General features: G+C 46.9%; 1 protein-coding gene across 1 annotated transcript in view; it reads left to right on the top strand.

The window, feature by feature from the left end:
* The window catches only part of LOC102772336 (chromosome unknown open reading frame, human C9orf3), a 341,200-nt gene that overhangs the window by 294,682 nt on the left and 19,614 nt on the right, over positions 1–26,904 (top strand). Inside the window, 1 exon segment of the mRNA XM_015564262.1 lies at positions 10,653–10,769. Coding sequence (XP_015419748.1) covers positions 10,653–10,769 — 117 coding nt within the window.

The following is a 26,904-nucleotide window of genomic DNA, read 5'->3' as shown; positions in this document are numbered from 1 at the left end:
TGCCTCTTTTTTTTTTAAGATAAATTCCAAATTAATACAGATAAATTAAGCTGGAATACTGAGGGGAGAGAAAATTTGGTTTTCCATAGACTGATTATTTTCTATTAAGTTTAACAACCAGAAAACTTAGAAATCCAGACGCTTTCCTGTAATTTCCAAAAGTTCTGTGTTGTTAAAACATACCAATAAAATCATACTGATTTTTTCTTACATGAGCACATTATACATACATAAAGGTAGATATAAAATAATAGAAATGCTAAAACTTAACTACATTTTTAAACTACATTCTTAAAGACATTTCTATAAGAATCCATTAAAAATAACTAAATAAAATCTCAAATATTGGTATTTTAAATTGCTACTAGAAAAGACATCTTAGGGTTTAATCATGGTTGGACCAGCACCTGTGAAGACCTACTAGAATTTTAGATTCATGATTAGCAGTTTTCAGGATTTTTAGACCCATGGCTAAAACATATTTGTTTTGTATTTTTGAAGACTTACTTCTGTTGAGTGACTTTCAAGTATTTGAATTCACTTGAGAAACTATTTCCATGGCAGCAAACAAGGCCGCATTTCAGATTTCCTGCTCCTCTATCAGCTTCAGGCCCCTCCAGGGCCTTGAGTCCAAGGCAGAGTTCCCAGTAAAAGTAAGATGATAATGTCTGACCTCTCATTGCAGTAAAGTGGACGTTTTGCCCTAAAAGAACATTTTTATAATACTATTTCAGTCTACCTGTTTAGTTGGTAGTAGTTCCTATTATGATGGGAAGTACATTAACTTAGGAATTATTCAGCTGTTTGTACATAGCATGAAACTTTGGGGTAAACAAGCCTGACATCATTTCTGACCATGTGTCTCCTTGTTTCCCATCCACTTGCTTGTTTCACCTTCCCACATGTGGGTGTCCACCAGGCAGCCACTGCTTTTTCTTGCAGAATGCTGGCTCACTAAAACTTTGATTCCCTTCAGACGAGCTGGTCTTGAGGTAGGAGAGAGAAAAAGAAGTTAAAAATGAAGTAAATATTTCTTGAAAAGATGTGAAATTTATTTCCTGCCGTTCTCCTGAAGTTTTAAGTCCATATCTTTTTCAAAAATACGAATTTCTGATCTTTAAATTAATCCTTTGCTCTATTCCTCATAAAACTTCAAAATTAATCCAGGATATGAAATGTCTGGACTAAAATCCACAAGTGTACAGGATTTGAGTGACGTTCGACACCTGTGCTTTATATACTTTTTATACATTTAAATCATTCTGTGAAAGAACACTGAGACGTTGGGTAGTAAGTTGTATAGTACTCTCAACACATTTTTATTACATAAAAACAGCTTCTTTGTTTTTCAGCAGTAATTCAGTTTGACCCCTTACCGTCTTCCATCTCACTCCCTACAATTCCTCTTTAGTTGTGGTCAGTTGTACATATATTTAAGGATATATTTCTTTATCTACTTCATGACAGAAACCACAATAAGTTGTGGACATGTGGTTAAAATTTACGCTTAGTTTGGATTTGGTAGAAAATATGGAAAGAATATTAGAAAATAAAATCTGACCAAAAAGATACTTATATTGTTTTGACTATGGGCCTATGACGAAGTAAGGGCAGGAACCAGGAGTATGGAATGTTAGTATTTTAGACTATAATAAACACACGCGAGTTAAATTTGTTTATAAGTTATGTTCTATGCTTAAAAATATGTTGAGTGTGGATCCGTGCCTGAGTTGTTTGTCTAAGCGGAGAGCCAGAATGGTTGACTTGGTTTCTCCCTCCTCCTTTTCTTGTTTTTTTTTCTTACCTTGCAACTCTTGTTAGTATCATTGTGTCTAAGTGCTGTGACTTCCTTTTTTTTAGCTGTTAATTTTAATAATTTGAAAAAAACTTAAGTCTTTAATGACAAGTTTAAACAAGGAGGCCATGGAAAGCAAAAGGAAAGAGCGCTCTTAGAAACAGTCTGGAGTTTTTCCACTTAGAGCACTCTAATTTATTAGCTTTTTAAAAACATTGCAGAGCCATCATTTCACTGATTATAGTTGATTACAGTTGTAGAGACATTTCAGTTATTTTACCATTAGTTTTTAAAATAAGAATCATCTACCACATTGGTTGTTATACAGAATGTTTATAAAACTTTTTAGGTTGATATATTTGAATGTGTGTATTTTGTGGATTTTTTTTTAGTTTCGAAGTGAAAATCACTTCCGGCCTGAATTTTCATTTGTCGTATATAAATTATCATGTATAAATTATCTTTTAGTAGATTTACTTAGCTCACCAAATTGCTGATTGATAGCTGTCTTGTAATTATTTTTACTGTGTTTCTCCATTGTACTGGATAGGACATTAAGGACATGAAGTCCTTCATTTAAATTTGATAAACTTGTGTCGGGCATGCTGCAGGTGGTGCATGAAATGAGCAACATTGGGTTCCAGTCTTTAAGGAGTTGCCTTAAAAGTGTACATTCTTTTTGTAGAGGTTAACACACAGTTTTGTTTGAACTCAGTTACTCATTGTTTAAACTCAAAAGAAGAGGAATCTGTTTTAATTCATAAGATTCTGAAGAACATATTTTCAGTAAGAGCTTAGGTTTTTTTTTCCTATTTGCTAATCAGTCACTTGTAATTTAGAAGAAAATCTGTTTTCAGATGGAATATTCCTAAGGATTGCATATTTGTGCATATGAACACCTTAATTTTGTGCATACTATATATACTTAGGTCACTTTTCAACCGGAACATAGGGCAGTATGTTGCAAAGAAAAACCTAAGGTTGATACAGTTATTTACTAACAGTGTTAAATTTGTAATAAGTAATCCCACACAAACTGTCTGATTGTGACATAGTGGAGGTAAATAGGAAGGAATTCTGGGTTTGAGTGAAATTACAGTTACTGTGTTTTTTTCCCCTTTGCAAAAAAACCTGAAAACAGTTAAATTCTAGTTCGTTTAATATTGTGACAACATGATAGTCTGGGCATATGACTGACCCACTGTTCTATGTATATTTGCAGAGCATTTGGAAAATTTAAGATTATTCCAATATTTGTGTGTTGCTCACACAGAACTTATGCCTTATATTTAATGGCATTAGCATTCATGTCTTTGTAGAAGAATTGGAATCAGAACAGTTGAGATCTGTGCTATTTTTAAGTATTATTGTTATGACTAAGAATAGAGAGGCACTGATAGGTTTCTAGGTGCAAACCAGTGCAAGTGCGAGGGACCTGCCCGCAACTACCGAGACCTGCTTTGTTCGAGGCTCCTCCTTGGAGCCTGTGCCTCAATCATTTACAGATTTCAGCTCCCGGATTAGATCACCACACTGAATTTCTTCATAGAGTACATCTTCCCTCCAGTGAGTAAACTTTGGGGAAATTTTTTAAACATGATTTAAGAAAAATAGTTCAGCTTGAGCTGGAGGCAGGAAAAAAAAAGGAAAAATGAAAAGACCAGGCAGCTTGTGTAGGTTACTCAGAGAAAAAAATGGACTCAAAAGAGTTACTTAATTTTTTTAAAACCTATCTCTAGGAAGTTATTTACACAAATCCAAACATATTCTATCATCTGTCATTAACCTTGACCCTCACTTAATAACATTTCTTGCTATCTTAGCATATTACAGAAAATTCCATTTTATTCTTTTTAATGGCTGCATAGTATTCCATTGTGTGATTATGTCCCATTTGTGTGCCCTCATTTTGACACACAAAACCAGCTGACAGTTTTCAGTCATATGATGTACCTTAGAGGGTCATAAAGTAGTATATAACTAGAATTTTGAATTAGGAAATACCACTGTTTATAGTTAGGAACTCAGGTTTATAAAATGTATATGCTTATTCAGGATAAATATATCACTTATTAAATACAATATTATCTTAGGCAAGAGAATTAATTCTAAAGAAATTAAAAGAAGCAGGTTTAATGGAAAAAACAAAAACAAAAAAAAACCCTGCAAATACAAGACAAGTTGAAAGTATTCTCTGATACTTTCAAGTGTTTGTAATTCTTCAGAAAGCCTGGACCAAGCTCGACATCAAGTGTGCCATTGTTGTCATGGCCGGTGAATGGGCTGGGTCACCTCATGAGCAATGATTTTCTTCAGAAGCATAAACTTCAGCTAAGGAAGGGCTCCCTTTGGCCCCCTTGGCAATTGGTCTTGCAGGTTCCTGGGGCGGGGAGGCAAGCTTGAAGATCCCAAGCATCTCTTAATAAAGTACTTAGGATTTTTCTATTTGAGTGTTTAGAAAGGTTTATTTTCTAAAATGTGTAATATAAACATTAGTGTGCACATGGTTATGAGATCCAGTGGGCATTTTATATAGTTTAAATAATATGCTTTGTGTCATATTGCATATAGTTTGAGTAATAACTTGTATAAAAGTTAGGGAAATGTTAGCACATGAAGATTTGACCCTTATAATCTAGAAATGTAGGAGTAATTTATGCCAGTGAATTATTTCGGATACTGTTTGCTAGTGATGGTGTGGGTTTTTTTGACACTTGGGAGCACCATGACCAAGCCAAGGCTCAGAGTGCAGCAGTCTTTTTAAAACACAGCTGTTAGAACCGCTTCCCAAGAATATAGTAAATGTGCTTTTTCCTATGTATAACGAATTACACGAAGATTAGCTTCTGCTTGAATGTTCTTTTTCAAATTTGACTAAAGAATGTTTGATAATTAAAAATAATGATTTTGCTGGATGGATATATGCCCCTTGGTTTTATTTTGAAGAAAATTATTTTCATTTCTAATTATTTTATTGTGACTGTTATTTGCTGGTAAATTAAATTTATGTCCCCAAATTATGTGAACTATAAACTTTTATACTTAAACTTCATAGTTCTTTAAAATGTGTTAAGATTTCGCTTTAACCTGTAAAGGATGGTTTTTCTTTTGTAAATTTTGTTTTCAGCTTGGTTTTGGTTGCAATTCACATAATTCTGTTTTTCCTATGTACAAGTTACTAGTTTAGGCTAAAGGTATTTTAATATCATCATGATATCCTAGTTGACAGCTACTCTTGGGCAGACACTTGCCAATGCACGTATTATTAAACAGTTCATTTGGACAGTTAGAAATTTTATCATTAGGAAAACGATAGACGAAAGAAGATTATATACTAACATGGTCTTGCTAGTGTTGGAGGTGGGCAGGGTCAGCTACAATGCCAGCGTTCTGATACTTTCAGGATTTTGTGTTTCTTTTTGGGTTGTGAGGAAGAACTCTTGTTTTGAGGAACTTCCTCAATTATATTTTAATTTTAATCCATTTTCAAAAACCATAAGAAAACTTACACAACTTAGAGACTTCTACTTATTTTATTTGAGTTCAGAGCAGTGTCTGAAGGGTGACATGTTGTCAAGTTCTGTCTGTGTCCTGTAGTCAGTTCCTTTGCCCCCAATTGAGAAAATGGTGTGAATGGCAGCTGTTTGCTCTCTTATACCTGTGGGTGGTGGAGGCACCTGAGGGTGGATGCTGGGTGTTTTCTGGGAGGAGTTGGAACGAATTGGTTCGTTTTGGGGAAGTCTTATAAAAAGCATTGTATAACTATGGGATTCCCTTTTTGATCCGAGGGGCAGAGGAGACCGCTGTCTCTGTTGTGCCCTGTGCCAGCAAGCCTTCACATGTGACTTCCAAAGGTCAGCCGCTTGAGTCTGGTTTGGACCCTGCTTGTGTTGAATTTCAGCCAGCAAGTCTCCGGCATACGAGAGAATTTGAGATTTCTCCCTCCCCCGTTTCTTCTGTTTTTGTTCAGTGTAAACAGTTCCTGCCGTAGAAACATAGACAAATATAGCAGAGAATGCTTTTCTGGAAGAAGAATGCTCCCTAAGCATTTTTTAACCATTTTTGGGAAGAATTGATCTTTGTGTGTGTTTCAGACAGACTGAAGGAGAGGGAGGGGCCGTTGCTGTAAATTGAAGTGACATCATAAGTATTGCCCCCATTGATCCGCTTTTAGTCTCCAGCCAGGATAAAAGGAAATGGCACCAGGGAGGAAGCATGCTTCATTTAGGCACAGATCCCAGAGTGATAATGGGGTAATAATAGAACTCACGCCACTGTCCCTCAGAGGCTGCATTAGTCTCAGGCTCCTTCCTTGTCTGGGAGCCGCTCAGAGACTTCCTTCGAGGCTGCATCGCCAGCTGGGCCTGGAGGGAGGTGCCCTCCTGTGCGCTTTGAGGGGTGTGGACAGTGGGGCTCAGATGTTGTTGTGCACCCAGTTCCTTGTGTCGGGACCTGCCTGCACAAGGTCAGTGGTGAGATGGGTTGGTGACATTTTCTATAGGGAAGCGAGCTGGCCTTTTCGGATCCAGTCGCATGGGTGGTCCTGGGAGCAGGAGTGAGTGGCAGCCCCTGACAGCAGGAAGAGGCTCTGCAGGAGTCGGGTGTGCTTTTTTCTGCTGCTTGTGGACTGGGAGGGTGGGCTTGGAAAATTCCTATTTTCTTTCCAAGAGTCTGTAGAAACTTTAAAAGACACTCGGAGTTGTGTGGCTTGCCTCCGTTCTTAAGTTGCCTGGGAAAAATACCAGGTAGACTTTTCTTTTGCTTTGTAAATTTCTGGGTAGTTAGCAGCTATGGACTCCTCCACCTTCAGTGCAAGAATACAGACCACCGAATCCTTAGAAATGGCATTTGCTTTGCCTGACTCCTTTAATATTTTGGGGTTTTTTTTGTATTTGAATGCGCTTTACAGTGATGTGGAATTCTCTGTTTCAAGTACCCACATGACTTTGGCACCTCATAGCCTTACTTTGTCTAAGTGTTGAGGCAGATGCATTTTAAAAATACCAAACTGGTTTCCATGTGGAAAAAATAATAACTCCTTGTCTGTGCAAAGGAAAAGACTTTCTATTCCTGTCACTGTCGAACTGTGGCTGTGAGCACTATTAGACCCTCAGAAATAAAGGCAAGTTCTTTTTATAATGTTTGACGGAGCTGTTTTCTAAGGAGATAATGCTCTGAACCGTGCACTGTGTTTTTCTTAATCATTCTGTACTGTGACTAAAGCCATGTTCGTCTCTCGGAACTGCTGCACTAAAACACTGGGCTTAGAAGTCACGTGACATTTGATTTGATTTCTGTGTCGGAGGAGGGGAACGACCCACACATCTCCCGTTCCCACCGCACCATGCGAGCACATTGGAAGTGCATCTCTCAGTGGCTTTGCAAACTTTTGGTTTATTACATAGTATTTTTTTTTCATCCTGTGGAGTAAATGATTATTTTACAAAGAGAAATGGTCTCTATTAAAATGAGCTACTTACCACATTTTTGCTTTAATATCCTCTTCTAAGGTCTGTAATCTGTAAAAATTGTGTAATGTTTACTTGCTCATTTGTGAATGAAGGATACTTAGTTTTACTGTCTGAACTAAAACATTTGATCACTGATTTTTCTCCGGTTTTCTCATTGCTTAGAAATTACGTTTTTCCCTGGTGAATTAGAAGAGTTAGAGTTGAAAGGCAGGTGACTACAGGTTGTTAACTGAGTGAGACTCACACAAGCCCATAGTTGAGTGGGCCGGGCAACCCCGGGGCATTACGGTTATGGAGGGGCCCGTTCTCACGCTCGCGTGGGGTCCTGTGCCTTCTTCCACCTCTGAACAGGCCGGCTCTTGCCACAGAGCAGTCTGCGGCGCCTCTGTGCCCATGAGGTCTACCTGGCGCGCTGTGTGCGTTTAGAGCAAATTAAACTTATTAAAAACCTCCTCCGTTCCATCTCAGTGGTTTACCTTTAGTCAGGGGCTTAGCTGTAAGTATCTCCCATTGTGTAAAATCAGGAGAGGACAAACGCGTTCAGGGATCCTTTTGTGCAGTCTGTGTGCAGCTGCATGGACTTCTGCTTAGTGAGCGGTCGCAGGCACATGAAAGGGAGCTCCCAGATGTTTCCATGGGTTCGCGTGGCAGTGATTCTTCCGTTTTAATCGGGAATTGCGTTTGTTGATTAAACCCAGTTAGGTTAAGTTGGGGACTGAGCTCATCTTCCTCAGGCGCTTCTTTCCTCCGTGGGTCTCGTTTACCCCAAGTCCCAGTCGGAGTTCTAACAATAGGCCTCTTTGTGAATGTGGACACAGAACAGGGGCATGCTTTTCTTTCTGCTCTGTCTTCCCTGTAATTCTGCAAATGGACCAAGCTGGTTCCTGCTGTATTTAGTTAGTGAACCAGACCCCACCCTCAACCGCTGGGTGTTCTGCCCTTTCCCAGAACCCATCTTCTGTACCCAGTGGGCCTCAGCATTTGAGCTGTTGCTGCCCTGGGCCTGGCTGCACCCGTTTTGAGAATGCCTGTGGGGGCGCAGGGCTGGGTGGCCACTGACCCAGTCTGGGGCCCTGTCCTCCCCTCCCCCTCCCCCCTATTGAGGCAGGGGGGCTGCTGCTCCAGGGGTGCTCAGGCTAGCCGCCTCAGGTGGCGGTTGTGTGGACCATTCTTGGGAAAGGGATGAGTGGGGCAGGAAAAGACTTTAATGGGGGGTAAAGGGCAGGCTCTGTGAAGAGGCTGGAGGACAGCCGGGGAGTGACCTGAAGGGCGTGCTCAGGGCCAGGCTGGATGAACTCCCCCCCCCCGCCCCAGGACCTCAGGGATGAAGATTCAGAGAGGGAGGCTGCAGGGCAAGATAGATAGGAAGGAGGGCCAGGCAGCCTGGGTGCTGGCTGAGCTGCTGAGCCTGGGGTAGAGCACCCTGAGTACCCACCAGCTGAGGGCTCATGCTGTGACCAGGTGGGGAGAATCCAGAGGCTGGTGGCTCTGGATTTGTCCTGTTTTGTAAAACAGCAGATCTCTCTTAATGTTGTAAAAGTGGGCTCATGTTCTAAAACTATAGAAAATGGAAAACTGGCGTTTTTGTTTCTGGTTGTTATGTAGTGACTAGAGGCCCGGTGCACGAAATTTGTGCACAGGTAGGGTCCCTGGGCCTGGCCAGTGATCAGGGCTGATTGGGGCCTTCCTTCATTCTGCGCCGCCCTCTGGTGGTCAGTGCATGTCACAGCTAGCAGTCGAACTCCCGAGGGGACACTTTACATATTAGCCTTTTATGTATATAAGATTATCTTTAACCCTTTGCGGTCCAATGTTATTTTTGGAATTCAAACAGTCTTGTCCAGATTAATTGACGGGATTGAATGTTGAACTTTTTAATGTTCTTATTGCTCAACGTTGGACCTGCTCCTAGCGCCTGGTCTGTCAAGTCAGCCTTGAGGTTGGACCGAAAAGGGTTAAAGCATCTTATAGGCATGTGACTCCTCTGGAAGGAAATTGTCAGTTGTCTCCAAGCCCCTGGAGTCTCCGTGTTGGTTGTAACCCTCTGCGTTGGCTGAAGGCACCTGGTTTCTCCTGTCAGCCTGAGGAGATCCACAGGATCTTAGGTGCATGGAGCGATGTTATGAAATAAAAATGCCCAAGAACCCAGGGATGTGTGCCTGTGGGCAAGTGGGGTTATAGTAGAACTTAGGAGGGTGAGGTGTGGACGTACAAAAAAATGCTGCTTTGTGGAATTACGTGGTGAGCATTGTGCCTGCGATTCAACTGGTTTCCCCACGTGCATTCTGGGAAAGAGGGGCAGGCAGAGTGTGCACTTGGGGACAGAAAGGTAAAGAGAGGTAGGGAGAGATGCCAATAATGCTCAAAATTTCTTAAGAATAACAGAAAGTAGGGATTAAAATCCAGGTGGTCTTATGAATGTTCTGTTGGCCTACCATGGATTTGCAGACTTAGAAGCTTGGGTTCGTTGACAGATGCTCGGGGCATAAGTCGGGAAGGAGTAAGGCTGAATGGCAAGAGTAGTGGCATTAATAGTAACAATTTAAAACCTTGATTTTAGAATATTTTTCAGCTCCTACAAGATGTATTTTAAATGCATTCTTTCCTCCTTTCAGAGTTTGTGAGAGCTCTCTGCTCTAGGGCGGAACTAGGCATTGCAGCACAATAATGACTAAGACAGATACTCGACCTTCTTGGATTTACAATGTTTGTTCATAAACTATTCATTACTTTTGTACCATATAAAAACGCCCTCCTCTCTTTGCCCTTTACTATGTAACACCAATTTTTACCTACCCTGTGTGAAAACTTAGGAATATGGGTGACTGTGTGTGTGATCATATTTACAACATTTTAAAAAATTTTAATGGAATAATAAACATGATTTTTATAAGGGAGTGTTTGCGAGACATGCTCTCCATTTCTTGGTGCACGTTGGCAAGGTTCCAGTGGTGAGGAAGAAAATCTGAAAGCAGCTTACTTCTGTTAAACTTCATGTCTAAGATCAGGTGGTTCCCTGAGTCTTAGTCTAGGTTAAATGACATTTTGACATATGTTTGCCATAAAGAAAGGGATCTAATCAACGGTGAGGATGTTTTATGAAGTTAAATATCGTTTTTGTCATTTCACAGTGTCTGTATATTAAATCATCACATTGTACACCTTAAAACACACACAACGTAAAAAAAAAAAAAGTAAACACAGTTTTGCTCTGTTCTGAGGGTACAAGGTAAGTCCTGAGGGCCGGCCAGAGTCCGTCTTCAGTCTTTCGTGCCTCCGACACTTCCTGAATACCTGGCCGCCCTGGGCTTGCGTCTTCTAAATGTTTGTGTTTAATTCCTTGTAAGTTGAATGGCATTTTCACTGGCTCTTTGCTGTGCCCTCAGCTCCTTCCGGACCAGCTGGTCTTGCTTCTGGAGCATCTGTTGGAGCAGGAGACCCTGAACCCCAGAACTCTGCGAAGCCTCGAGAGGACATACCGCCTCTCCCAGCAGGACGCAGAGGTAACCGGGGCTGCCCCAGCGTGCACAGCGGACCCTCGTGTGTGGACAGTGCGGTCCCGGAGCCTCCCCGACCGTGGGCCTGCACTGTGATTGCCATCAGCACCCCCCTCCTCCCGCTGTGTGCCTGTGAGTGAAGAACAAGCCCTTGCAACCAGGTGGAAGCTGCTCCCTGGTCGGGCTCCCTCCATAAGGGGCCCCAGAACCTGCTTATTACCGGGTCTCCTCTCTTTTTAAACCATAAGGACGGACACAGGTCCCCAAAGGAGTGTGAGCAGGCAGGGTGGGACGCTCCTGAGTTACAGACTGGACTGGGGCGGGTCAGCTTTGCAGGCTGGTGGCGCCGTGCTGCTGCTCGTGGGGAAACGCCTCGGCCTGGGGTGCCAGAGCTGCACGTTGCCTTCAGCCAGGACAGGGAGGGAGCATGTGTAAGGGAAATGCAAACGAAATCTAACAGCTGTGGGTTGAAAAGCAAAATTGGATGCTTGTGGGAAAGAAATATGATGTGGTTCTTAATATCTTTTAGCTTAATGTAAAGAATGCACTGTGAATCCTAAGATGAGTGCCAAGGGTTTTTATGTCTATAAAATAATTATTTATCGTATTTAGTCATCTGAAGTAAAATACAAGTGCACGGCCATAAAGAGAGAAGTTCTTTTATGTAAAACTACTAAAATGCAAATAAGTTTGGTTTGTGTTCAGGTGAAAATAACTGAGCATCTAAAAACTGCAGTTTTACAGGGTACCCATCAGGCACATGTGGCTGTTGAGCCTGTGGCTGTGGCTGTGGGTGTGAAAGGCCCAGAGAATAATACTGAAGACGTAGTGTGAAAAAAAGCAAAATACCCTACTAATAATTTCTTCTTACTGGTTAAACTGTCAAAATGATATTTTGGGTTAAATAAAATCCTATTAAATTTAATCTCACAATCATTAAAATGGGGTAAATGGAGAAAAGATACCTTATTATTAGATTAAAAGGTAAGATGGACATTGTTTTACCTTTTTTGTAATCCTCACCTGGGGGCCTGTTTTCATTGATTTTTTTAGAGAAGGAGGCAGGGAGGGGAGGAGAGAGAGAGAGAGAGAAATATCAATCTGTTGCCTCCTGTTCACACCCCAATCAGGGCTTGAACCCGAAACCTAGACATGTGCCCTGACTGGGAATCGAACCCACAGCCTTTTGGTGTATGGGACGACGCTCGAACCAGCTGAGTCACCTGACCAGGACCATTGTTTTACATTTTAAAGCTCCACAAATTCAGGAGTTAATTGAAAACCTTCAGAGAAGACACATGTAGCTTCAGAAGACACAGATCAGATGAGCTGTTTACTTCAGCTCTTACATGTTTGTTCATAGGTGTTTCCACAGGCCAGACCGTTATTTTTAATTAGTGTTTAAAGATGTTTCTATATACAGACATGAGGCTGAGTTTTAATCAGAGCTGAATACCGCTGAAATGCCAGGCCCCAATGACGGGCAGTGGACAGACCAAGGCGGGAGGATCAAAGCAGGCCCCGGGCACCTGTCACAGCCCAGAAGCCATGAGGTGGTAGACACTGTTGGCTCCCCTTCCTTTTGGCATAAAACACATCGTGTTCTTAACTTACAGCTCAGCTTAGTTGTTTATAACCTCCCAAACCTTTAGAAAGCGGAATAGGTTTTCTTTGGTTGCTTGTTTTACAACTCACAGACTACACCATGACGCCTAAGCCAGGGCGGCCTGGACCCTGGGGGCAGGAGACCAGGGCCTGGGGATGGCTTTGCTCGGCGTGCATAGCTAGGGTGGCTCCATGCAGTTCCCCAGTGCTGCGCCAGGCACTAGGGACTTAGCAGTGGGCACCACCGCCGAGGGTCACCCTGAGGCGGTGTACGTTCTTCTGGAGAGACAGTGCATAAGTAAATGAACACAGCGCTTTCAGGTACGAGTTACACTGGAGGCATACAGGTGGTGCTGGGCTGGTTGTCTGTAGATGGAGTACTCAGGAAAGGCCACGCAGAGTAGTGGCATTCAGGCCAGGACCCAAGGGGCAGGGGTAACTTCCATCCAGAGGCAGCAGCAAGTGCCACGTGTGAGCTGGCATGTGCCAGGATGGGGGTCAGCAGGCTTTGTCTGTGAAGGAACAGACAGGTAATATTTCAGGCCACGTGGTTTCTGTCCCCCCGTTCACCTGTGCCGTGGTAGCATGGAAGCTGCCAGAGAGAGACACGCAGACAGACAGCCGTGCCTGTGCGTCAGGAAAACATTATGGACCTGCAGCTTGGATTTCGTGTAATTACCACGTCTCCAGATAATTCGTTTTGTTTTTGTCGTTCCTTCTTTGAACTGTTTTAAAACATATACAACACTCCTAGCTGGGGGCGGGGGGGTTGATTGGGTCTGCCCCATCTGGAGTTTGTTGACCCCTACATTGGGCTGGGCAGGGGCCAGACCAAGGGGGCCTGGAGGCTTGTGCCCCTTTGGGCTTTCATTGTCACAGTGTGCCTCCTTCCCCAGCTCTCTCGTCCTGGCACGTGTGTAGTTAGTTGCACTGATAGTCCATCTCACCGGCATTTCCTTGAAATGTCACTCAGAAGCAGAAAAGCAACAGGATTTTGGGCAAACAGTTTTCTAGGAACATTATTGGTTACGTGTGACTTATTGTGACACTGATTCGCAAGAATTTAGTAGAATAACATCTGCCTTTATTCTAAGTGACAGAACATTTCATGGAAGAAAGGATGACTTTTTGGTGGGAAACGTCTTGAGGATTCTGACTTTATTCTCGGTGCTTCTCCTGGGCCTGAACAGTAAGGACAGCCTCTCAGTCATTGTCAGGGCTCTCAAATGTGTAGTCAATAGCAAGCCTTTGAGAGCTGGCGGAGACCCTGGAGTGCGGCAGGCTGTGGGGCGCCCGGGGGGACGTGCTCGCGCCCCTGGGACCTTAGTGCTGGATTGGGTGTCGGTGTGAAACCCAGCACAGCAGGGTGTGCGCGTGACCAGCGGGTGTGACCCCGTATTTCCTGGAGGCACAGGAAGGCCTCCTTACTCCTTCGTTTTTCCTCACTCTCCTCACTCCTGGCGTTTTCCCTGAGCACATCCCCCTGGGAAGTCACTTTCCGAGGGGTGAGCCTCTTATTTCACGTGTCCTTGAAGCTGAGTCTCACTGCTCATTCCCAATCGCCCCGTCGCTGCAGGGCTCCTGTTGGCAGGGGCACGCTCTCCACACGTCGCCCAGCCTCGCTCGCGGGAGGGAGGAGCCTGTGCATGCACAGACCAGGGCCCTCCGTTCAGTAGCTGCTTCAGCTGCTTGTCTACCTCCCCCCCACCCCATCCCTTCCCTCCTCCTTCCTTCTTCCTTCTCTGTGTGTGGATGCGTGCAAGCCCACTGGGAAGTTTATTTTTAATATTCTCTTTATGTGGCTCAATATTTGTGTTACTTGTGCTGCTCTGCTCTGTGCTTGGTTGTGTTCACAGGATGTCTGGTCTGGTACCAGAGTTTCTGAGCATGATGCCTGGTCTGTGTTGCCCGCCAGCTTTTTTCACGTCTGAGGTGGTAGGTTACAGGGCCTGTCCTCCTTGGGATGTGAGTCCCCAGGTCTGCTCTGGGGAAGGGATACCACATGTTCGGAGTCTTAAAGGAGAAGTGCACAAGGACGAACAGAGTAAAGCATCCATCCTAAGCTACCCCAGCCTTGTGGCCACTCCACCTCTGGAAAGCGGGGCTCTCTGCTGGGAATGTTTGGGTTCCAGGACCTGGAGAGGAACACTAGCTTTGGGTCAGCCACCGCTCACATCCTGAGTCCGACACGACCAGCCAGATGCCGGCTCTAACCAGGACAGAAAATGAGCTGAAGGGAAGCTTAGTTCATAGAAATATGTGTCTCCTGTTTTTTAGCATATTGGCTCAACTAGAGCCATAAAAGTCTAAAAATATATTGGACATGGATTCTTGGAACAAAAGACATTTTCTAAGATCCCATTTTAAGTCATGAATTTCTGCATCTGTAGCAGGTCTCCAAGGCTGTAAAAGAGCCGCCCCCTGGTAGTGAGCGAAGATCCATGGAATGTGGTTCTGTGACCTTCTTTCCCTGAGCGCATGGCTGACCTTGAATCAACTTTACTTGTACAGGCTGCAGTTAGGCACTTCAAAATTGGGGACTCACCTCAAGTTAATTATTTGAAAGTTCAGAAACCGCACTCATCACCTTAACTGTCGTGGAGTGAGTGGGGGACATTGCTCAGGAAGGCTCCCCGGCAGCATGCCCAGCGCTGATGTTGCGACGGGTGGACTGTCCTCTCACTGTGTTTGGGAAACACTGCTGGTTGGAAGGAAGAAGCCGCCCAGGTCAGGTTGGAGTGCAGAGGAGAGGACTGTGTCCCTGTCGGGGCCCCTGTCGTTGGCCCCATGTGAGGAGAAGACGGATACCTGCTCATGTGCGTGTGAGCAACTCTTCATGTTTGATCTCCTGGAATGCCCAGGCATTGACTTCACAACAAATGGGACTTGGGCCCCAGATCCCAACACATTGCCTCCCTCCTGGCCTGTTTTCCTCATCTGCACAGCAGAGCCTAGACAAGGCTGTGGGCTCCTGGCTTCTTGACTGCAGCCAGTGGCAAAGAATGTTTCATGACACTGTCTTTACTCTTACATTTTCTATTATTTCCTGTTTCGTTTACTTAAAAAAAAAAAAAAAGGTGCATTGTGATGTAGTAAATTGAGTTTAACCCAGCCGTGGGCAAACTACGGCCCGTGGGCCCATTCGGCTGTTCTATCCAGCCCTCGGAGCCGAAAGAGGAGAGGGCTCTCTTGCTCTCCCCCTCTCCGCTCCTTCACCAGCAGCAGTGTTAACATGGCAACGTCGGGAAACACGGCCGCAGCTCCTTCTTCTGAGTCCAGTTTAAAAACCCATTGTGGCCCTCCAGTCAAAAAGTTTGCCCACCCCTGCAATAACCCCTTCACAGGATTGTCGTGAGAAAAGTTGGTGAGCATTCAAGGTCATGTGACTTCTGTTGATGAGAGATTCGCCATCTCTCAATTGGTGTAAAATGGTCAGATTTTATTATTTAGCTGTTCTTTTCCTTTTAATCTATCAGGACTGGCAGGGAGAAAAAGTAGTAATCTACCCAGCTGTTCAGAGCTCCTAGGCCTCTGGTAAACTCTAACAGGTAAAGAATGATCGATCTAGGGGCTTGGTAGGTTTGGGGTGTGCAGGGGAGGGGGACCTTGCTCTGACATGTGGACTGGATAATTGCTGCTATGCATTGTGGGATGTTTAGCATCCCTGGTGTTTGCCCATGAGATGCCAGGAGTAACCCACACCCAGTTCTGGCATCAAAAATGTCCCCAGACCATTGCCAAATGTCTGGTGCTGGCAGAACCACTCCCATCAGAACACAGCTCCAGCAGCCACTGCTTCACCAAGAACAGTGTTTTCTCTGGTCTCGCAGTGCTGGACGCAGGGCCACAGCAGCCAGGCGTAGCTGGAAAGGGGGCAGCAGCAGTGAGGGCCACCCTCCGCGGGCCCAGGGAACAGCCTGCGAGAGGTGGGAACAGAACCTCTGCTGGGAAGAAGAAAGAAAGCATGGCAAAACAGAAGTAGTAGGAGCAAGCACACCCAGAGAAGCCCGTCAGTCCGTGAGGCAAACCTGTTCCACCACAGTGCACAGAGGGCCACGCCGCTCAGCCATGGCCGGCGCCTTCTGCTCTGGAAAGGACACTTTCAAGGTTGATTGCGAACGGGAAAACATCCAGCCTTGCAGGCCTTCTCCACATCACTGCCTTCCCTCCTGCTCTGGCTGAGGAGCCCTTGCAACCCTGTAAGAGGGCCCCTCCCGGCGTGGGTTCCACATGTGCAGGAGGGCCCGGATTTCAGAGCAGTGTCCTAAGCACTGTTGCTTGAAAAGAAAACAGGACAGCATTTATTTGAAGCCCAGAGGTGGAAGGTATGGTTCCCAGCATGCAGTGGTCTGACAGCTCTGCTGCTCATTTCTAAGTTTTATCTGGGCCAAAAGCATATTCCTGTGAACCGAGAGCAGACGCTGGAGAGGCGTCGACAGGACAGAGAGTCAGGGCTTAGCCCGGCGGCACGTCTCTGAAGCAGCAGTGGAGCAGCAGCTGTGGTTCAGCTCCTTCCCTTCCATGATAAACCCGCCGGGGCGGGGTGGGGGGGGCGGGGGCTCTGTTCCCCCTTCTCCCGGTTCTTTTCTGGTAGCATCCGGCCGGTTCAGAGGACAGGTGAGGTGTAGTCGCTGGCTCTGTTGCCGCTTTAGGAAGGTCCCGTTTCTGTTAATGAGCTGCCTTGTAGTGAACTGGGTGCCTCCTTCCTCTTTGGTCCGCTGCTTGGAATCTAAGCAGCATGGAGGCCGACTGGCCTTGCTGAACACAGGCCCTGTATCCCATGTCTGAGGCAGCCTCCGGGCGGGAGGGCGGGAGGGTCTGCGAGGGGCCCCGCCTCGTCTTAGTGCTGCCCCAGCTTGGCTGTGCCTCTTGCTCCCAGAAGCCTCCCTGGGCACACCAGTGTCCCAGAGCCTCCCAGGTCGTCCCTCCCAAGTCATCCCCTCCCAGGTCATCCCTCCCAGGTCATGACCTGTATTGTCAGGGGGCACCGTCCTGACAGATGGAACATAAACAAGAGGCCCTTGAGGGGGGCCAGAATAGTGAGTGGCAATTAGTGAAGTGGTTCTGATGGAATAGGGCTTCTGGAAAGGCAGTCCGACACCTGCCAGCCAGCATTGGGCCCTGTCACAGCTTCTTCACAGGGACCAGGGGTCCAGCTCATTGGTCCCTTGACCTGGTCAGATGCTGATGAATCTGAACTTTAGTAGATGAGCTATAAATAGTGTGACTATTGATTTTTTTAAAAGTCAGGGCAGTGCGTGTGAGGGGCACAGCTGCTCTTTGATTAGTTTGAGAGCTGGCCCAGGTATGGATTGGTGAGGGAGCGGGGTATTTTCATTTACTTGGCTAGACACACCTGTCTTTTCAAACCAGGAGCCTTTAACGATGTGGGAAGAACAGAGCTCTTACCTAATTCTATAGTTACATGTGTGTGTCGTCTTTGTTGTATTTGGCTTATTAACAAACGTTCTAGAAGATTTCCTTCAGGATTGGGAAGCTACCCCTAGGTATTGCTTCCTTCGAGTTTTCTTTCTCTGTTACTCAAGCTGGTGCCACTAGGAGTTTTCTGTGGAAACTTGCAACAAATAACCACCTCCTCTGCTATACTGCGACGAAGCAATTTTTCAAAAGCAGGTGTAAATAATGGCAAAGTAAAAAACTTCCACCTTTCAAATCAATATTCCGCTCTTATTCCAGAGACCAGGATTACTACAGCACATTGAGCTGGTCAGATGCTTGGTAAATAATAAACACAAAGAAAACAAGTGAGCCATTGATGGCAAAATCTGCCTGATCGTTCCGAAAGGGACCTAGTAAGTAAACAGTTATAATCAAGTCATGCTGTTTAGAGTTTGTAAATAAAAGGAAAAGAGCATTAATACCTGGGCTTTTAGCTGCAGCTCAGCCAGACGCAGTTAGGGAAGTTCCGGTCGCTGTGGTCCTTCGCCGTTTGCTTCTGCCACTGTCCTGGGCAGCAGGCATCTTCACAGCGGCTGCCGGGGCGCTGTCTGCCCCGCGGTACGTGTCCCGGTCTCTGCAGACTTTCTCAGGAAGGTGTGCCGATGGGCCCATACAGCTCATGTTCCTGTTGGCTTTAAAGAAATCAAGACCTAGGGTTTTATTGGTGCTCCTGGCCTTTTCCTGCCTCCGTCAGTAGTTTACACACCTTTGTGTTAGATTTCTGTACTAAAATCCGTGCTAAGGGAGCATACAGTTGTCTGTGAGCACTGCCATCATTTCACAACTGTAAACTGGACCACATTTTTATGTAATGTGCCATAGATGCCCTAGAACAGTGGTTCTCAACCTTCTGGCCCTTTAAATACAGTTCCTTATGTTGTGACCCCCCAACCATAAAATTACTTTCGTTGCTATTTCATCACTATAATTTTGCTACTGTTGTGAATTGTCATGTAAATATCTGATAGGCAGGATGGTCTTAAGCGACCCCTGTGAAAGGGTCGTTTGACCCCCAAAGGGGTCTCGACCCACAGGTTGAGAACCGCTGCCCTAGAAGGCTCTTTTGCCAAAATGCTCAAATCTCTTTCACGATTGCTTTCCCCTCGGTGCCTTCCTGTCATCTTTCTCTCCTCATTCTTTCCTTGGCACGCCAGGATCTGAGCGTTCAGGGTGTCTGGCCTTGGAGCTGTGGAGCTGGCGAACTGCAGAAAGTATGAGCCTCAGCATTCCCAGCAGCGGGGGCAGCTCCCCAGGCCGATCCTGAGGGAGGGCAGCGCTCTAGAGATCCCACAGTCCCTGGCCGCCTGTGCCTCTGACATGGGAACGCACTGGTGCCTGAGAGCAAAGAGAATGCAATTACGTCGGATTCACATGCTTTAAAGGATGAACGTACACCTATTGATGTGCAAATGGTGGTACTTTGTATGTCAGGGTCTGACATTTAAAGACCAACTGAACTTACAAGGTGGCACTATAAGTGAATGTTACGCTACTTGGTTGGCATGTTGCCTTGCTGCAGCCTTGACCCATGCGGTCTAAGTTCCATAGACAGCTAGTCTCCCCACCTTGGTCGAAGCAGATGCCCAGGCTGAGCACAGGACATGTGCGGGCATCAGGGGAGCCAGCCACCGTGAGCAGCAGCCCAGAGCTGGCTCAGCCGGCAGGACACCAGCTGTTTTCCCCAGGAATGGACTGCCTAGAATAGTACCCTTTGCATTCCCCTACTTGATTCCTGGGTTGTTTTAATAAGACTTTTGAGAAATATAATTCATACACCATACAATTCACCCACATATTCACAGAGTTGTACACATCACCAAAATCGATAGAACATTATCATCATCCCCAAAAGAAACCCTGTACCCTTCATCATTCATTTTCATCTCTCCCTGCCCCCACTCTGCGGCCCCATGCTAATGTTTCTGTCTCTATAGACTTGCCTATTCCGGGCTTCCATACAAATGAAACCTACAATATGTGACTGTTGTGGCTGGCTTCTTTTCAGTTAGCAGGTATGTTCAGTAATCATCCGTGTATCAGCATGTCTTTTTCTTTTGTCACCAAATATTTTCAGTTGTATAGATAAACCACATGTGTTTATTCATTCATCTGTTGATGGACATTTGGATTGTTTCCACTTGTGGGCTGTTGTGTATAATGCTTCTGTGAAGACGTTTTGTGTGGATGTGTTTTCACTTTTCTTGGGTCTGTATCTAGGAGTGGAATTGCTGGGTCACATGGTAACTCTGTTTAACCTTTAAAGTTTTAACAGCCAAACTACCCCAAAGTTACTGCACCATTTTATATCCTCCCACAAGTGTATGAGGGTTCCAGTTTTTGTTCATCCTTGCTAACTCTTGTTACTGTCTCTTCTGTTTTCACCATCTTCTTGGGTATGAAAGAATATCTCGTTGTGCTTTTGATTTTCTTTTCCTTGGTAACATCATCATGTTGGATACCTTTTCATGTGCTTATTGACTACTAGTGACCCAGCACGCAAAATCACACAAGACCCGGGACTCCCCCAAGTTCCCCTGGCGCTGCGGGACCCAGAGTCAAGTCCCCGCCCACCGCGCGTGCCTTGCTGCGCATGCAGCCTCCTGGTGATCGGTCTTTGGTCGTTATGGCGTTACGACTACTGGGTTTTTATTATATAGATTAGTATATCTTTGGAGAATGTCTGATCAGATCTTTTGCTCATTTTGAATTGCTTTATTTGTCTTTTATTACTGAGTTATAGTAATTCTTTATATTTTTGTTCTAGTTCTTTATATATTTTAGATACAAGTTCCTTAGCAAGTATGATTTGCAAAAATATTCTCTCTGTGGATAGTCTTTTCACTTTCTTTAGATTTTTTATTGATTTTAAGAGGGAGAGGGAGAGAGAAACATCGATGTGAGAGCGAAACAACAGGCATGTGCCCTGACCAGGTAACGGAACTGGCAACCTTTCGGTGCACGGGACACACCCAAGCAACTGAGCCACACCGGCCATGGCTCTTTTCACTTTCTTGACAGTGAAGCACAGAAGTTTTTATTTGATAAAATCTAATTTATCTATTTTTTGTTCTTTTGCTTGTATTTTTGGTATCACGTCTAGGAAGCCATTGCCTGATTCAAGGTCTGGAAGACCTAGGCCTGTGTCTTCTCTAAGAGTTTCATGGTTTTAGTTCTGCCTTGAAGTCTTGGGATTTGTTTTTTCGAGTGCATTTCGCTTGCTCCGCTAGGGAAGGCCATTGGGAGAAATGGCATCAAGGAGGGAGAAGAGAGGATGGCTTTTCGTGGAACATGGAATGGCTGGACGAGGCCTGAGGGACCCTGTGCAGTAGCAGTGTCTTTTCTCCTTCAGCTCTCTGCACACGGAGTCTTCTGACCACACCTTGGGATCTCCCCGCTTCCCTCACTGCACCCTGTTAGTCCTTCCATGACATGGATATCTACCCTTGCCGGTTACCGAATTTTTGTTAAACTTCCTACTAAACTGTAAGCCCCGAGAGAGCCTCTCTGTTTGTGTATCCTCAGTGCCCAGTACTTAATTTTTGGAGAGGACTTTTCCTGGATCTCCAGGGTTTCCGGAGCAGCAGCTACGTGTCCGACACGCGGTGGTTGGGACAGCGGAGCCCGTGGTGAAGCCCACGGGAGAGCCAGCCTCTGGCCACTGTGACAAAGCCTGCAGCGTGGGGGCCCTGCAGGGGACGTGACCAGGCACGGGTCCCTTCTGAGCTTGTCAGAGGACGTACTTGTGCTCACTTCTGTGGCAACAGTAAAGTCCTTTTTTTCAGCAGAGGCCCTGTGCCACCTGTTACGAAATGGAAAAAGCAGGTGGAGTGTGCTGTCTCCTGATTGCAGGCTTACACATCAGAGCGCAGCGCGCCAGTGCAGTGTTGACGGAAGGAAAGCAAACCGGGCGTATTTCAAGGGGGACCCAACATGGGCTTCCGAGTTCTGCCCTTTGCAGCCAGCTGACTAATGGCATTAATGTCCTTAAATAAAATAGTCTCTCCAAGGAGGGAGATGGGTTAGCATTTGCCTGAGAGGGTGCATGTGGTGGTGTGTCGTCACCTCTGCCTCGCCTCACTCCATGCACTTGCACCCTGGCTGAGAAGTATCGCTGAGAGCGGTCCCGGGAGAGGTGGCAGAGGACCCTGTCTTGCAGCCGCTGCCGCTCAGGTTATCACTGGGGAGAGCCGGTTACAGACAGTTGACAGGCAGGTGAGGGCGGAGGGACGGACTGAGCAAGGTCAGTGCGCGCCCTTGAGAAAGAGCCAGGGCCTCTGCTGCCTCCTTTGTTGTCTTAACCCCAGGCTGGGGATTTATTAACCTGGCTCTGTGGCAGCAAATAGAGTACTCGGCTTTTAATTTCCTTTAGTTAGAGAAATAACGTTACAATTGCAGCCCTTTGAGGATAAGAATGAGTAAGGTGAGAGAAAAAATGGGAAGTGCGAGGATCAAAGTAAAATGTTGGAAATCTGTCCTTTTCAGCTGACGACTCTCCTATCTTTTCTCAGGAGAGTGAGCAGATGAGCCACACTGGACCAGCAGAGACGCCCCAAACAAAACACTTGCTGGAAATACTGTCTGTCCCGGCTGCCTTCCCACTCCTGGCTGCCCGGCAGGCTTCCCTTACCAGCAGTAAGCTCACTTTAAAGCAAAGTTAAATCTAATTTAAGGACGCAAATTGAAAAAGCAGGTTTGTTTACTGCAGTGCTAGACTTATTAACTCACAAAAGCCATGAGCCTTGTCTTTCTGTTTACACTTATAAAATGGCTCTCTAAATGAGGTTTAATGGGCCTCCCAGATCATGTTCCCCAGGCAGACTTTTCCTCTTCAGCAGTAAATTCTGAAATCAAAAGGACTAGAAAGAAAGGGGAGCGCTTCCTGTCATAAATGGGATGGGTGGCATTCTTCAAAGCATTTTACAGCTTCCAACTGTGCATTCTCATTTCAGAGTAGCTGGAAAGCATTCTGAGATGTTTAAAGTGGTACATTCACTGAGGAACGTTTATCAAGCACGAACTGGGTCCCAGGCATTGGGACAGGGCCGGGGACAGCCCGCAGGCCCTGGCCCCGCTCTCCCAGGCTTGACTCTTAGTGTAAACACAGGAGCAGACGAACAAGGAAGCAGGCAGTCCCGAGAGCACTGAGCTGGAGCGACTGTCAGGCGCACTCTGAGGTCGTGACGGTGCAGGGACAGGCGGGGATGGGGACCTCCCGGCCAAAGAGGTGCTCATTCAACTGCGTGGTGTGCTGGATGAGGTGGGCCCCGTGGTGACAGCAGGCCTCCTTGTCCCTTTTGTCTGCTGGCCCCTCACAGCCTCCTTCTGAAGGCGGTTAAACCATTTTGGAGCTTTCTGGCGTCATGAGACCGAAGGGCTGAAGGGGCTGGGGTGCATTAGCAGGAGGGAATGCCCTGCAGTGTTGTGAGTGTCTGTGGAGTGAGTGAGTAGTCACTCCAGCTGTGGCCAGTGGAGAGAAGGGAGAACACAGACAATGAGTTCGCCGCTGCTGCTGCTGCGAAGGCAGAATGAGTTCGGTTGAATGGCTGGTTCATTGGGTTCTCTGGGTAAAGTTACCTGTTACAATTTTAAACATTTAAAACTAAAGCAGGGGAAGCAGTGCCTACAGGAGACATGGGTGCTTTTAAGCAGGGCAGTGAGTGTGAGCGAACCAAACCCCGGGTCCAGGATCGCAGTGGCCGGAGCAGCGCACTCACTCACTCTCCGTGACCTTGACTGCCGCCTGCTCTATCTGGGTGGCACACTGGCTGCAGAGCCCAGATGGGGTGTTGGCTGTGAGAAGTTACTACAGCTGCTGTCGTCTGCCTACAGCACTGTCTGCTCACCCTCTGACTCCATTTACTCCTCAGGCACAAGGACTTTTCCAGAAGACACTGGGCTTCAAACTCCACCTCCAGGAACCCAAGGCGTTTCCTATTTCACAGTTTTCCTGCACAGCCTGGAGAGTGAAGCTGCTTGAAGAACACACTTGTAGTCGTCTCTTTACTGTCTTACATACTGGGGTTTCAGATTACATTTTTATTAAAAGTTAGAATTACATTTAAGAAGTGTTTGAAAACCACCTCAGAAATTAGTTTATTAGACGATAATTTTTAGAAGTAGCTTCATGCAAAATGATCTAAAATTGAAGTTAAAAAACAAACCTTGGGGTTAAAAGCTGTACAAGAGCAGTGAGAGTTGTCATGTGTTAATAATTGTGGGGTCTGGGGTGTGTGGGGATTCCCAGAGGGCACCTCTCTGGCATGGACAGACTGGGCGTGAGCTGGGGTGGGGGCTCCTCTTCCTCAAAGTCAGGGTGACACCCCGGCCTGTACCTGCGTGAGTCCCAGGCCCGTGGCTGGCGAGAGACGCCGTGGTAGGAGGAGTGCTGGAGCGCGTGCCCATGCAGGCGGAACTTAACCCACAGAGCAGGGACTCCGGCCGCATTCAGGAGCACCCTTGTGTGCTCCTGGCAGGACCGGGCTGGAGCTGGAGAGCCAGCTCCAGAGCTCCCGTGCTCGCACGCTGGTAGCTCGGGGTTAGGCGTTTGCTGGCATGCCACTGCCTGTGCTCGCACTCTGGGAGCCGGAGCGTGGGTCTCCGAGGTAGAGCAGTGTCAGACTAGAGCCAGGCCAGGCCAGCCCACAGCCTGTTTTGTAGATGCGTCTGAAACTGCCATGCTTAGCCATGCCTAGGTCATCGCTTACACATTGTCCAGGCTGCTTTTGTGATATAACAGCAAATGAGCAGAAAAAGCAAAAATGCTCACTCTCTGGCCGTTGACAGGAAACACTTGCTGACCGTCACCATCCTGGAGTCTAGCAGACCACTGGATCTGCATCCATTAAAATGCCTCGGGATGAAGTGATTGAGGTGGGAGTGGGGTGGTCCTTTGGCAGATTTCTTCCCCTATTTCCAGGAGAGAGCGATGAATGTTGGGGAGCCCGTGGTTACATCAGCGATGCCGTTGTCACCTCGGAATCGGGTGGTTTGGGAACACACACGCCCCACACGGCAGGTGCCATTTGTAAGGCACTCTTGGGCGTCCAGTCCTCCCTTCACCTGGACTGCCTTTCTGAGCCCGTGGTTTGGCTCAGCCCAGCCGCTGGGCAGTGAGAATGTCTTCAGATGGCCCATCTGCCACGTGACAGGCTGACACTGGCACCAGGCACAGCCGTCTGTCTTTACAAATAGTTTGAAAAATCCCAGGCCCCTGGTGTACTTCCCAGGGGTGGCTGGAGAAGTCCCAGCTCCCTCAGGCCTCTAGGCCCCTCCCTGGTGGTACCCCACTTCCTCCGCTCTGTCCCTGCGGGAGTCTGCTCCGAGTCCTGCCCCGACCCCTCCCTCCGCATGTCCAGGCCCCCCCTCCAGCAAGCAGCAGCCCTGACAGGCACTCGCTCCTTATCTCACCAGTTAACAAACAGCTCGTAGAAGTAATATTCCCCAGCTTTATCAACTCAATAAAAATGAACTCTGAATTAGGAAGTAAAGCCGACGCATGCGGCTCCTGCTAAGATTAAAAGCACTTCCTGTGTGGGAGTTCCTAGTCTAGCCCTTGCTCGGCAACCGGTCAGTTCTCACAGCAGCCCCGCCCCAGGGCCCAGCCGGGCCTGGTGAGAGCAACCAGCACAGCGGACAGGGCTGCTGGGTTCGACCCGGGCACCGCTCTATGGGTCAGGAGGTCAATTTAGTAGGTCACCGGCCAGCATGAGGAACAGAAAATAGAGAGTGTGCATGTGAACATGCTGTGTGCATGCGTATATGCATAAGTGTCGGCTGCTCTGAATATATTTGGAGAGAATGAGCCACCAGCCTTATAGTTAGAGGCCTGTGTGTGTGTTTCCTGCAGAATTCCTCTTGGGTACCCAGGTCTCCCAGATGACGGAGGCCTGTTATCACAGACATACTGTCCTGGCGAGTCCCTGCTGTGGGGCAAGGGGACACGGTCCAGGTGCAGCTCAGGGATCATCGAAGGGTTTTCATTCTGCTATCAAATGTGGGTCTGGCATGAATCGGCTTCTGCAAACACTCTTCATTCTCTCCCCCGCATTCTGAGACTCCCATCTGCACCATTTGCTTTGCTGGGTTCCCATCCCCTTTTGCTCAGAGAGGCTTCAGAAACCTAGAAACTTGTGAAGTCCGTTTACAGGGGCGGGCGAGTGCCGCTGTGTTACAGCCCCGCTGTGCACGGAGGGCGGCACCCAGTCTTCAGTGTCCCTCAAGCGGAAACGTTGAGAAGCAGATTGCAAGCTGATTTTTATTAGTGTTCACATGTGCACTCCTGTGTGAGTACATCTGTGTGTCACGACTTCATTGGGAAGAAATGGGCCTCCACCCTCCTTTCTAAAATCTTTATTGTTGAATAAAGTATTCTATATGTCCCTCTTTTTCCCCCATTGACCTCTTCCAGCCCGCCCCCGCCCCCACCCCAGGTACAACCCCTTCATTAATCATCCCTCCTTACTCATGTGCCAGGCACTATGCTAATAGTTCGCACATGTTCTGGAACCTTCAGCACGGCTCTGTATACCGGGGGCACACTGGTCCTGGCACTGGGTGGCGGGAGACGGGCCAGGCCCAGCTGCTGTCTGCACTGAAGGCTCAGTGACGGGCACATCCTGGGGAAGCCAGGCTCCAAGTGCCCTGGGGGGCGGCGCCACAGCCCGGCCTCTCCCTTCTGCACCGTCCCTTCTCCTCCCCTTCCCCTCGCGGCCCCGTCCCTTCTCCTCCCCTTCCCCTCGCGGCCCTGTCCCTTCTCCTCCCCTTCCCCTCGCGGCCCCGCGCCCTGCATCCCTGCCTGCCTCTTCGCCCTTCTCGTCCTTGCCCTGCTTCTGTCCAGCCTGACTGTGCGGATGGTGTTCAGCTAAGGCGTTGGCTGACGCGAGGCTTTTGTTGGCGATCTCTAGCATGAGTTGAGAGTGACTTCGTGAATTTGAGTTGTAGTTGAAAAAGTCATTAAATTTCTCAGCCCTGTTGAGACAGAAGGGTAATAAAATGTGAGTGTGTACAGCGGGATTCAGTCCGTGTGGACACAGGGTGTGTACACAGGGCATTCTTGAGACTGAATGCAGGGACTTGA

Source organism: Myotis davidii, unplaced genomic scaffold (genome assembly GCF_000327345.1).
Source record: "Myotis davidii unplaced genomic scaffold, ASM32734v1 scaffold190, whole genome shotgun sequence".
In the NCBI taxonomy this organism is placed as follows: Eukaryota; Metazoa; Chordata; class Mammalia; order Chiroptera; family Vespertilionidae; genus Myotis; species Myotis davidii.
This window is presented reverse-complemented; position numbering and strand designations above follow the sequence as displayed.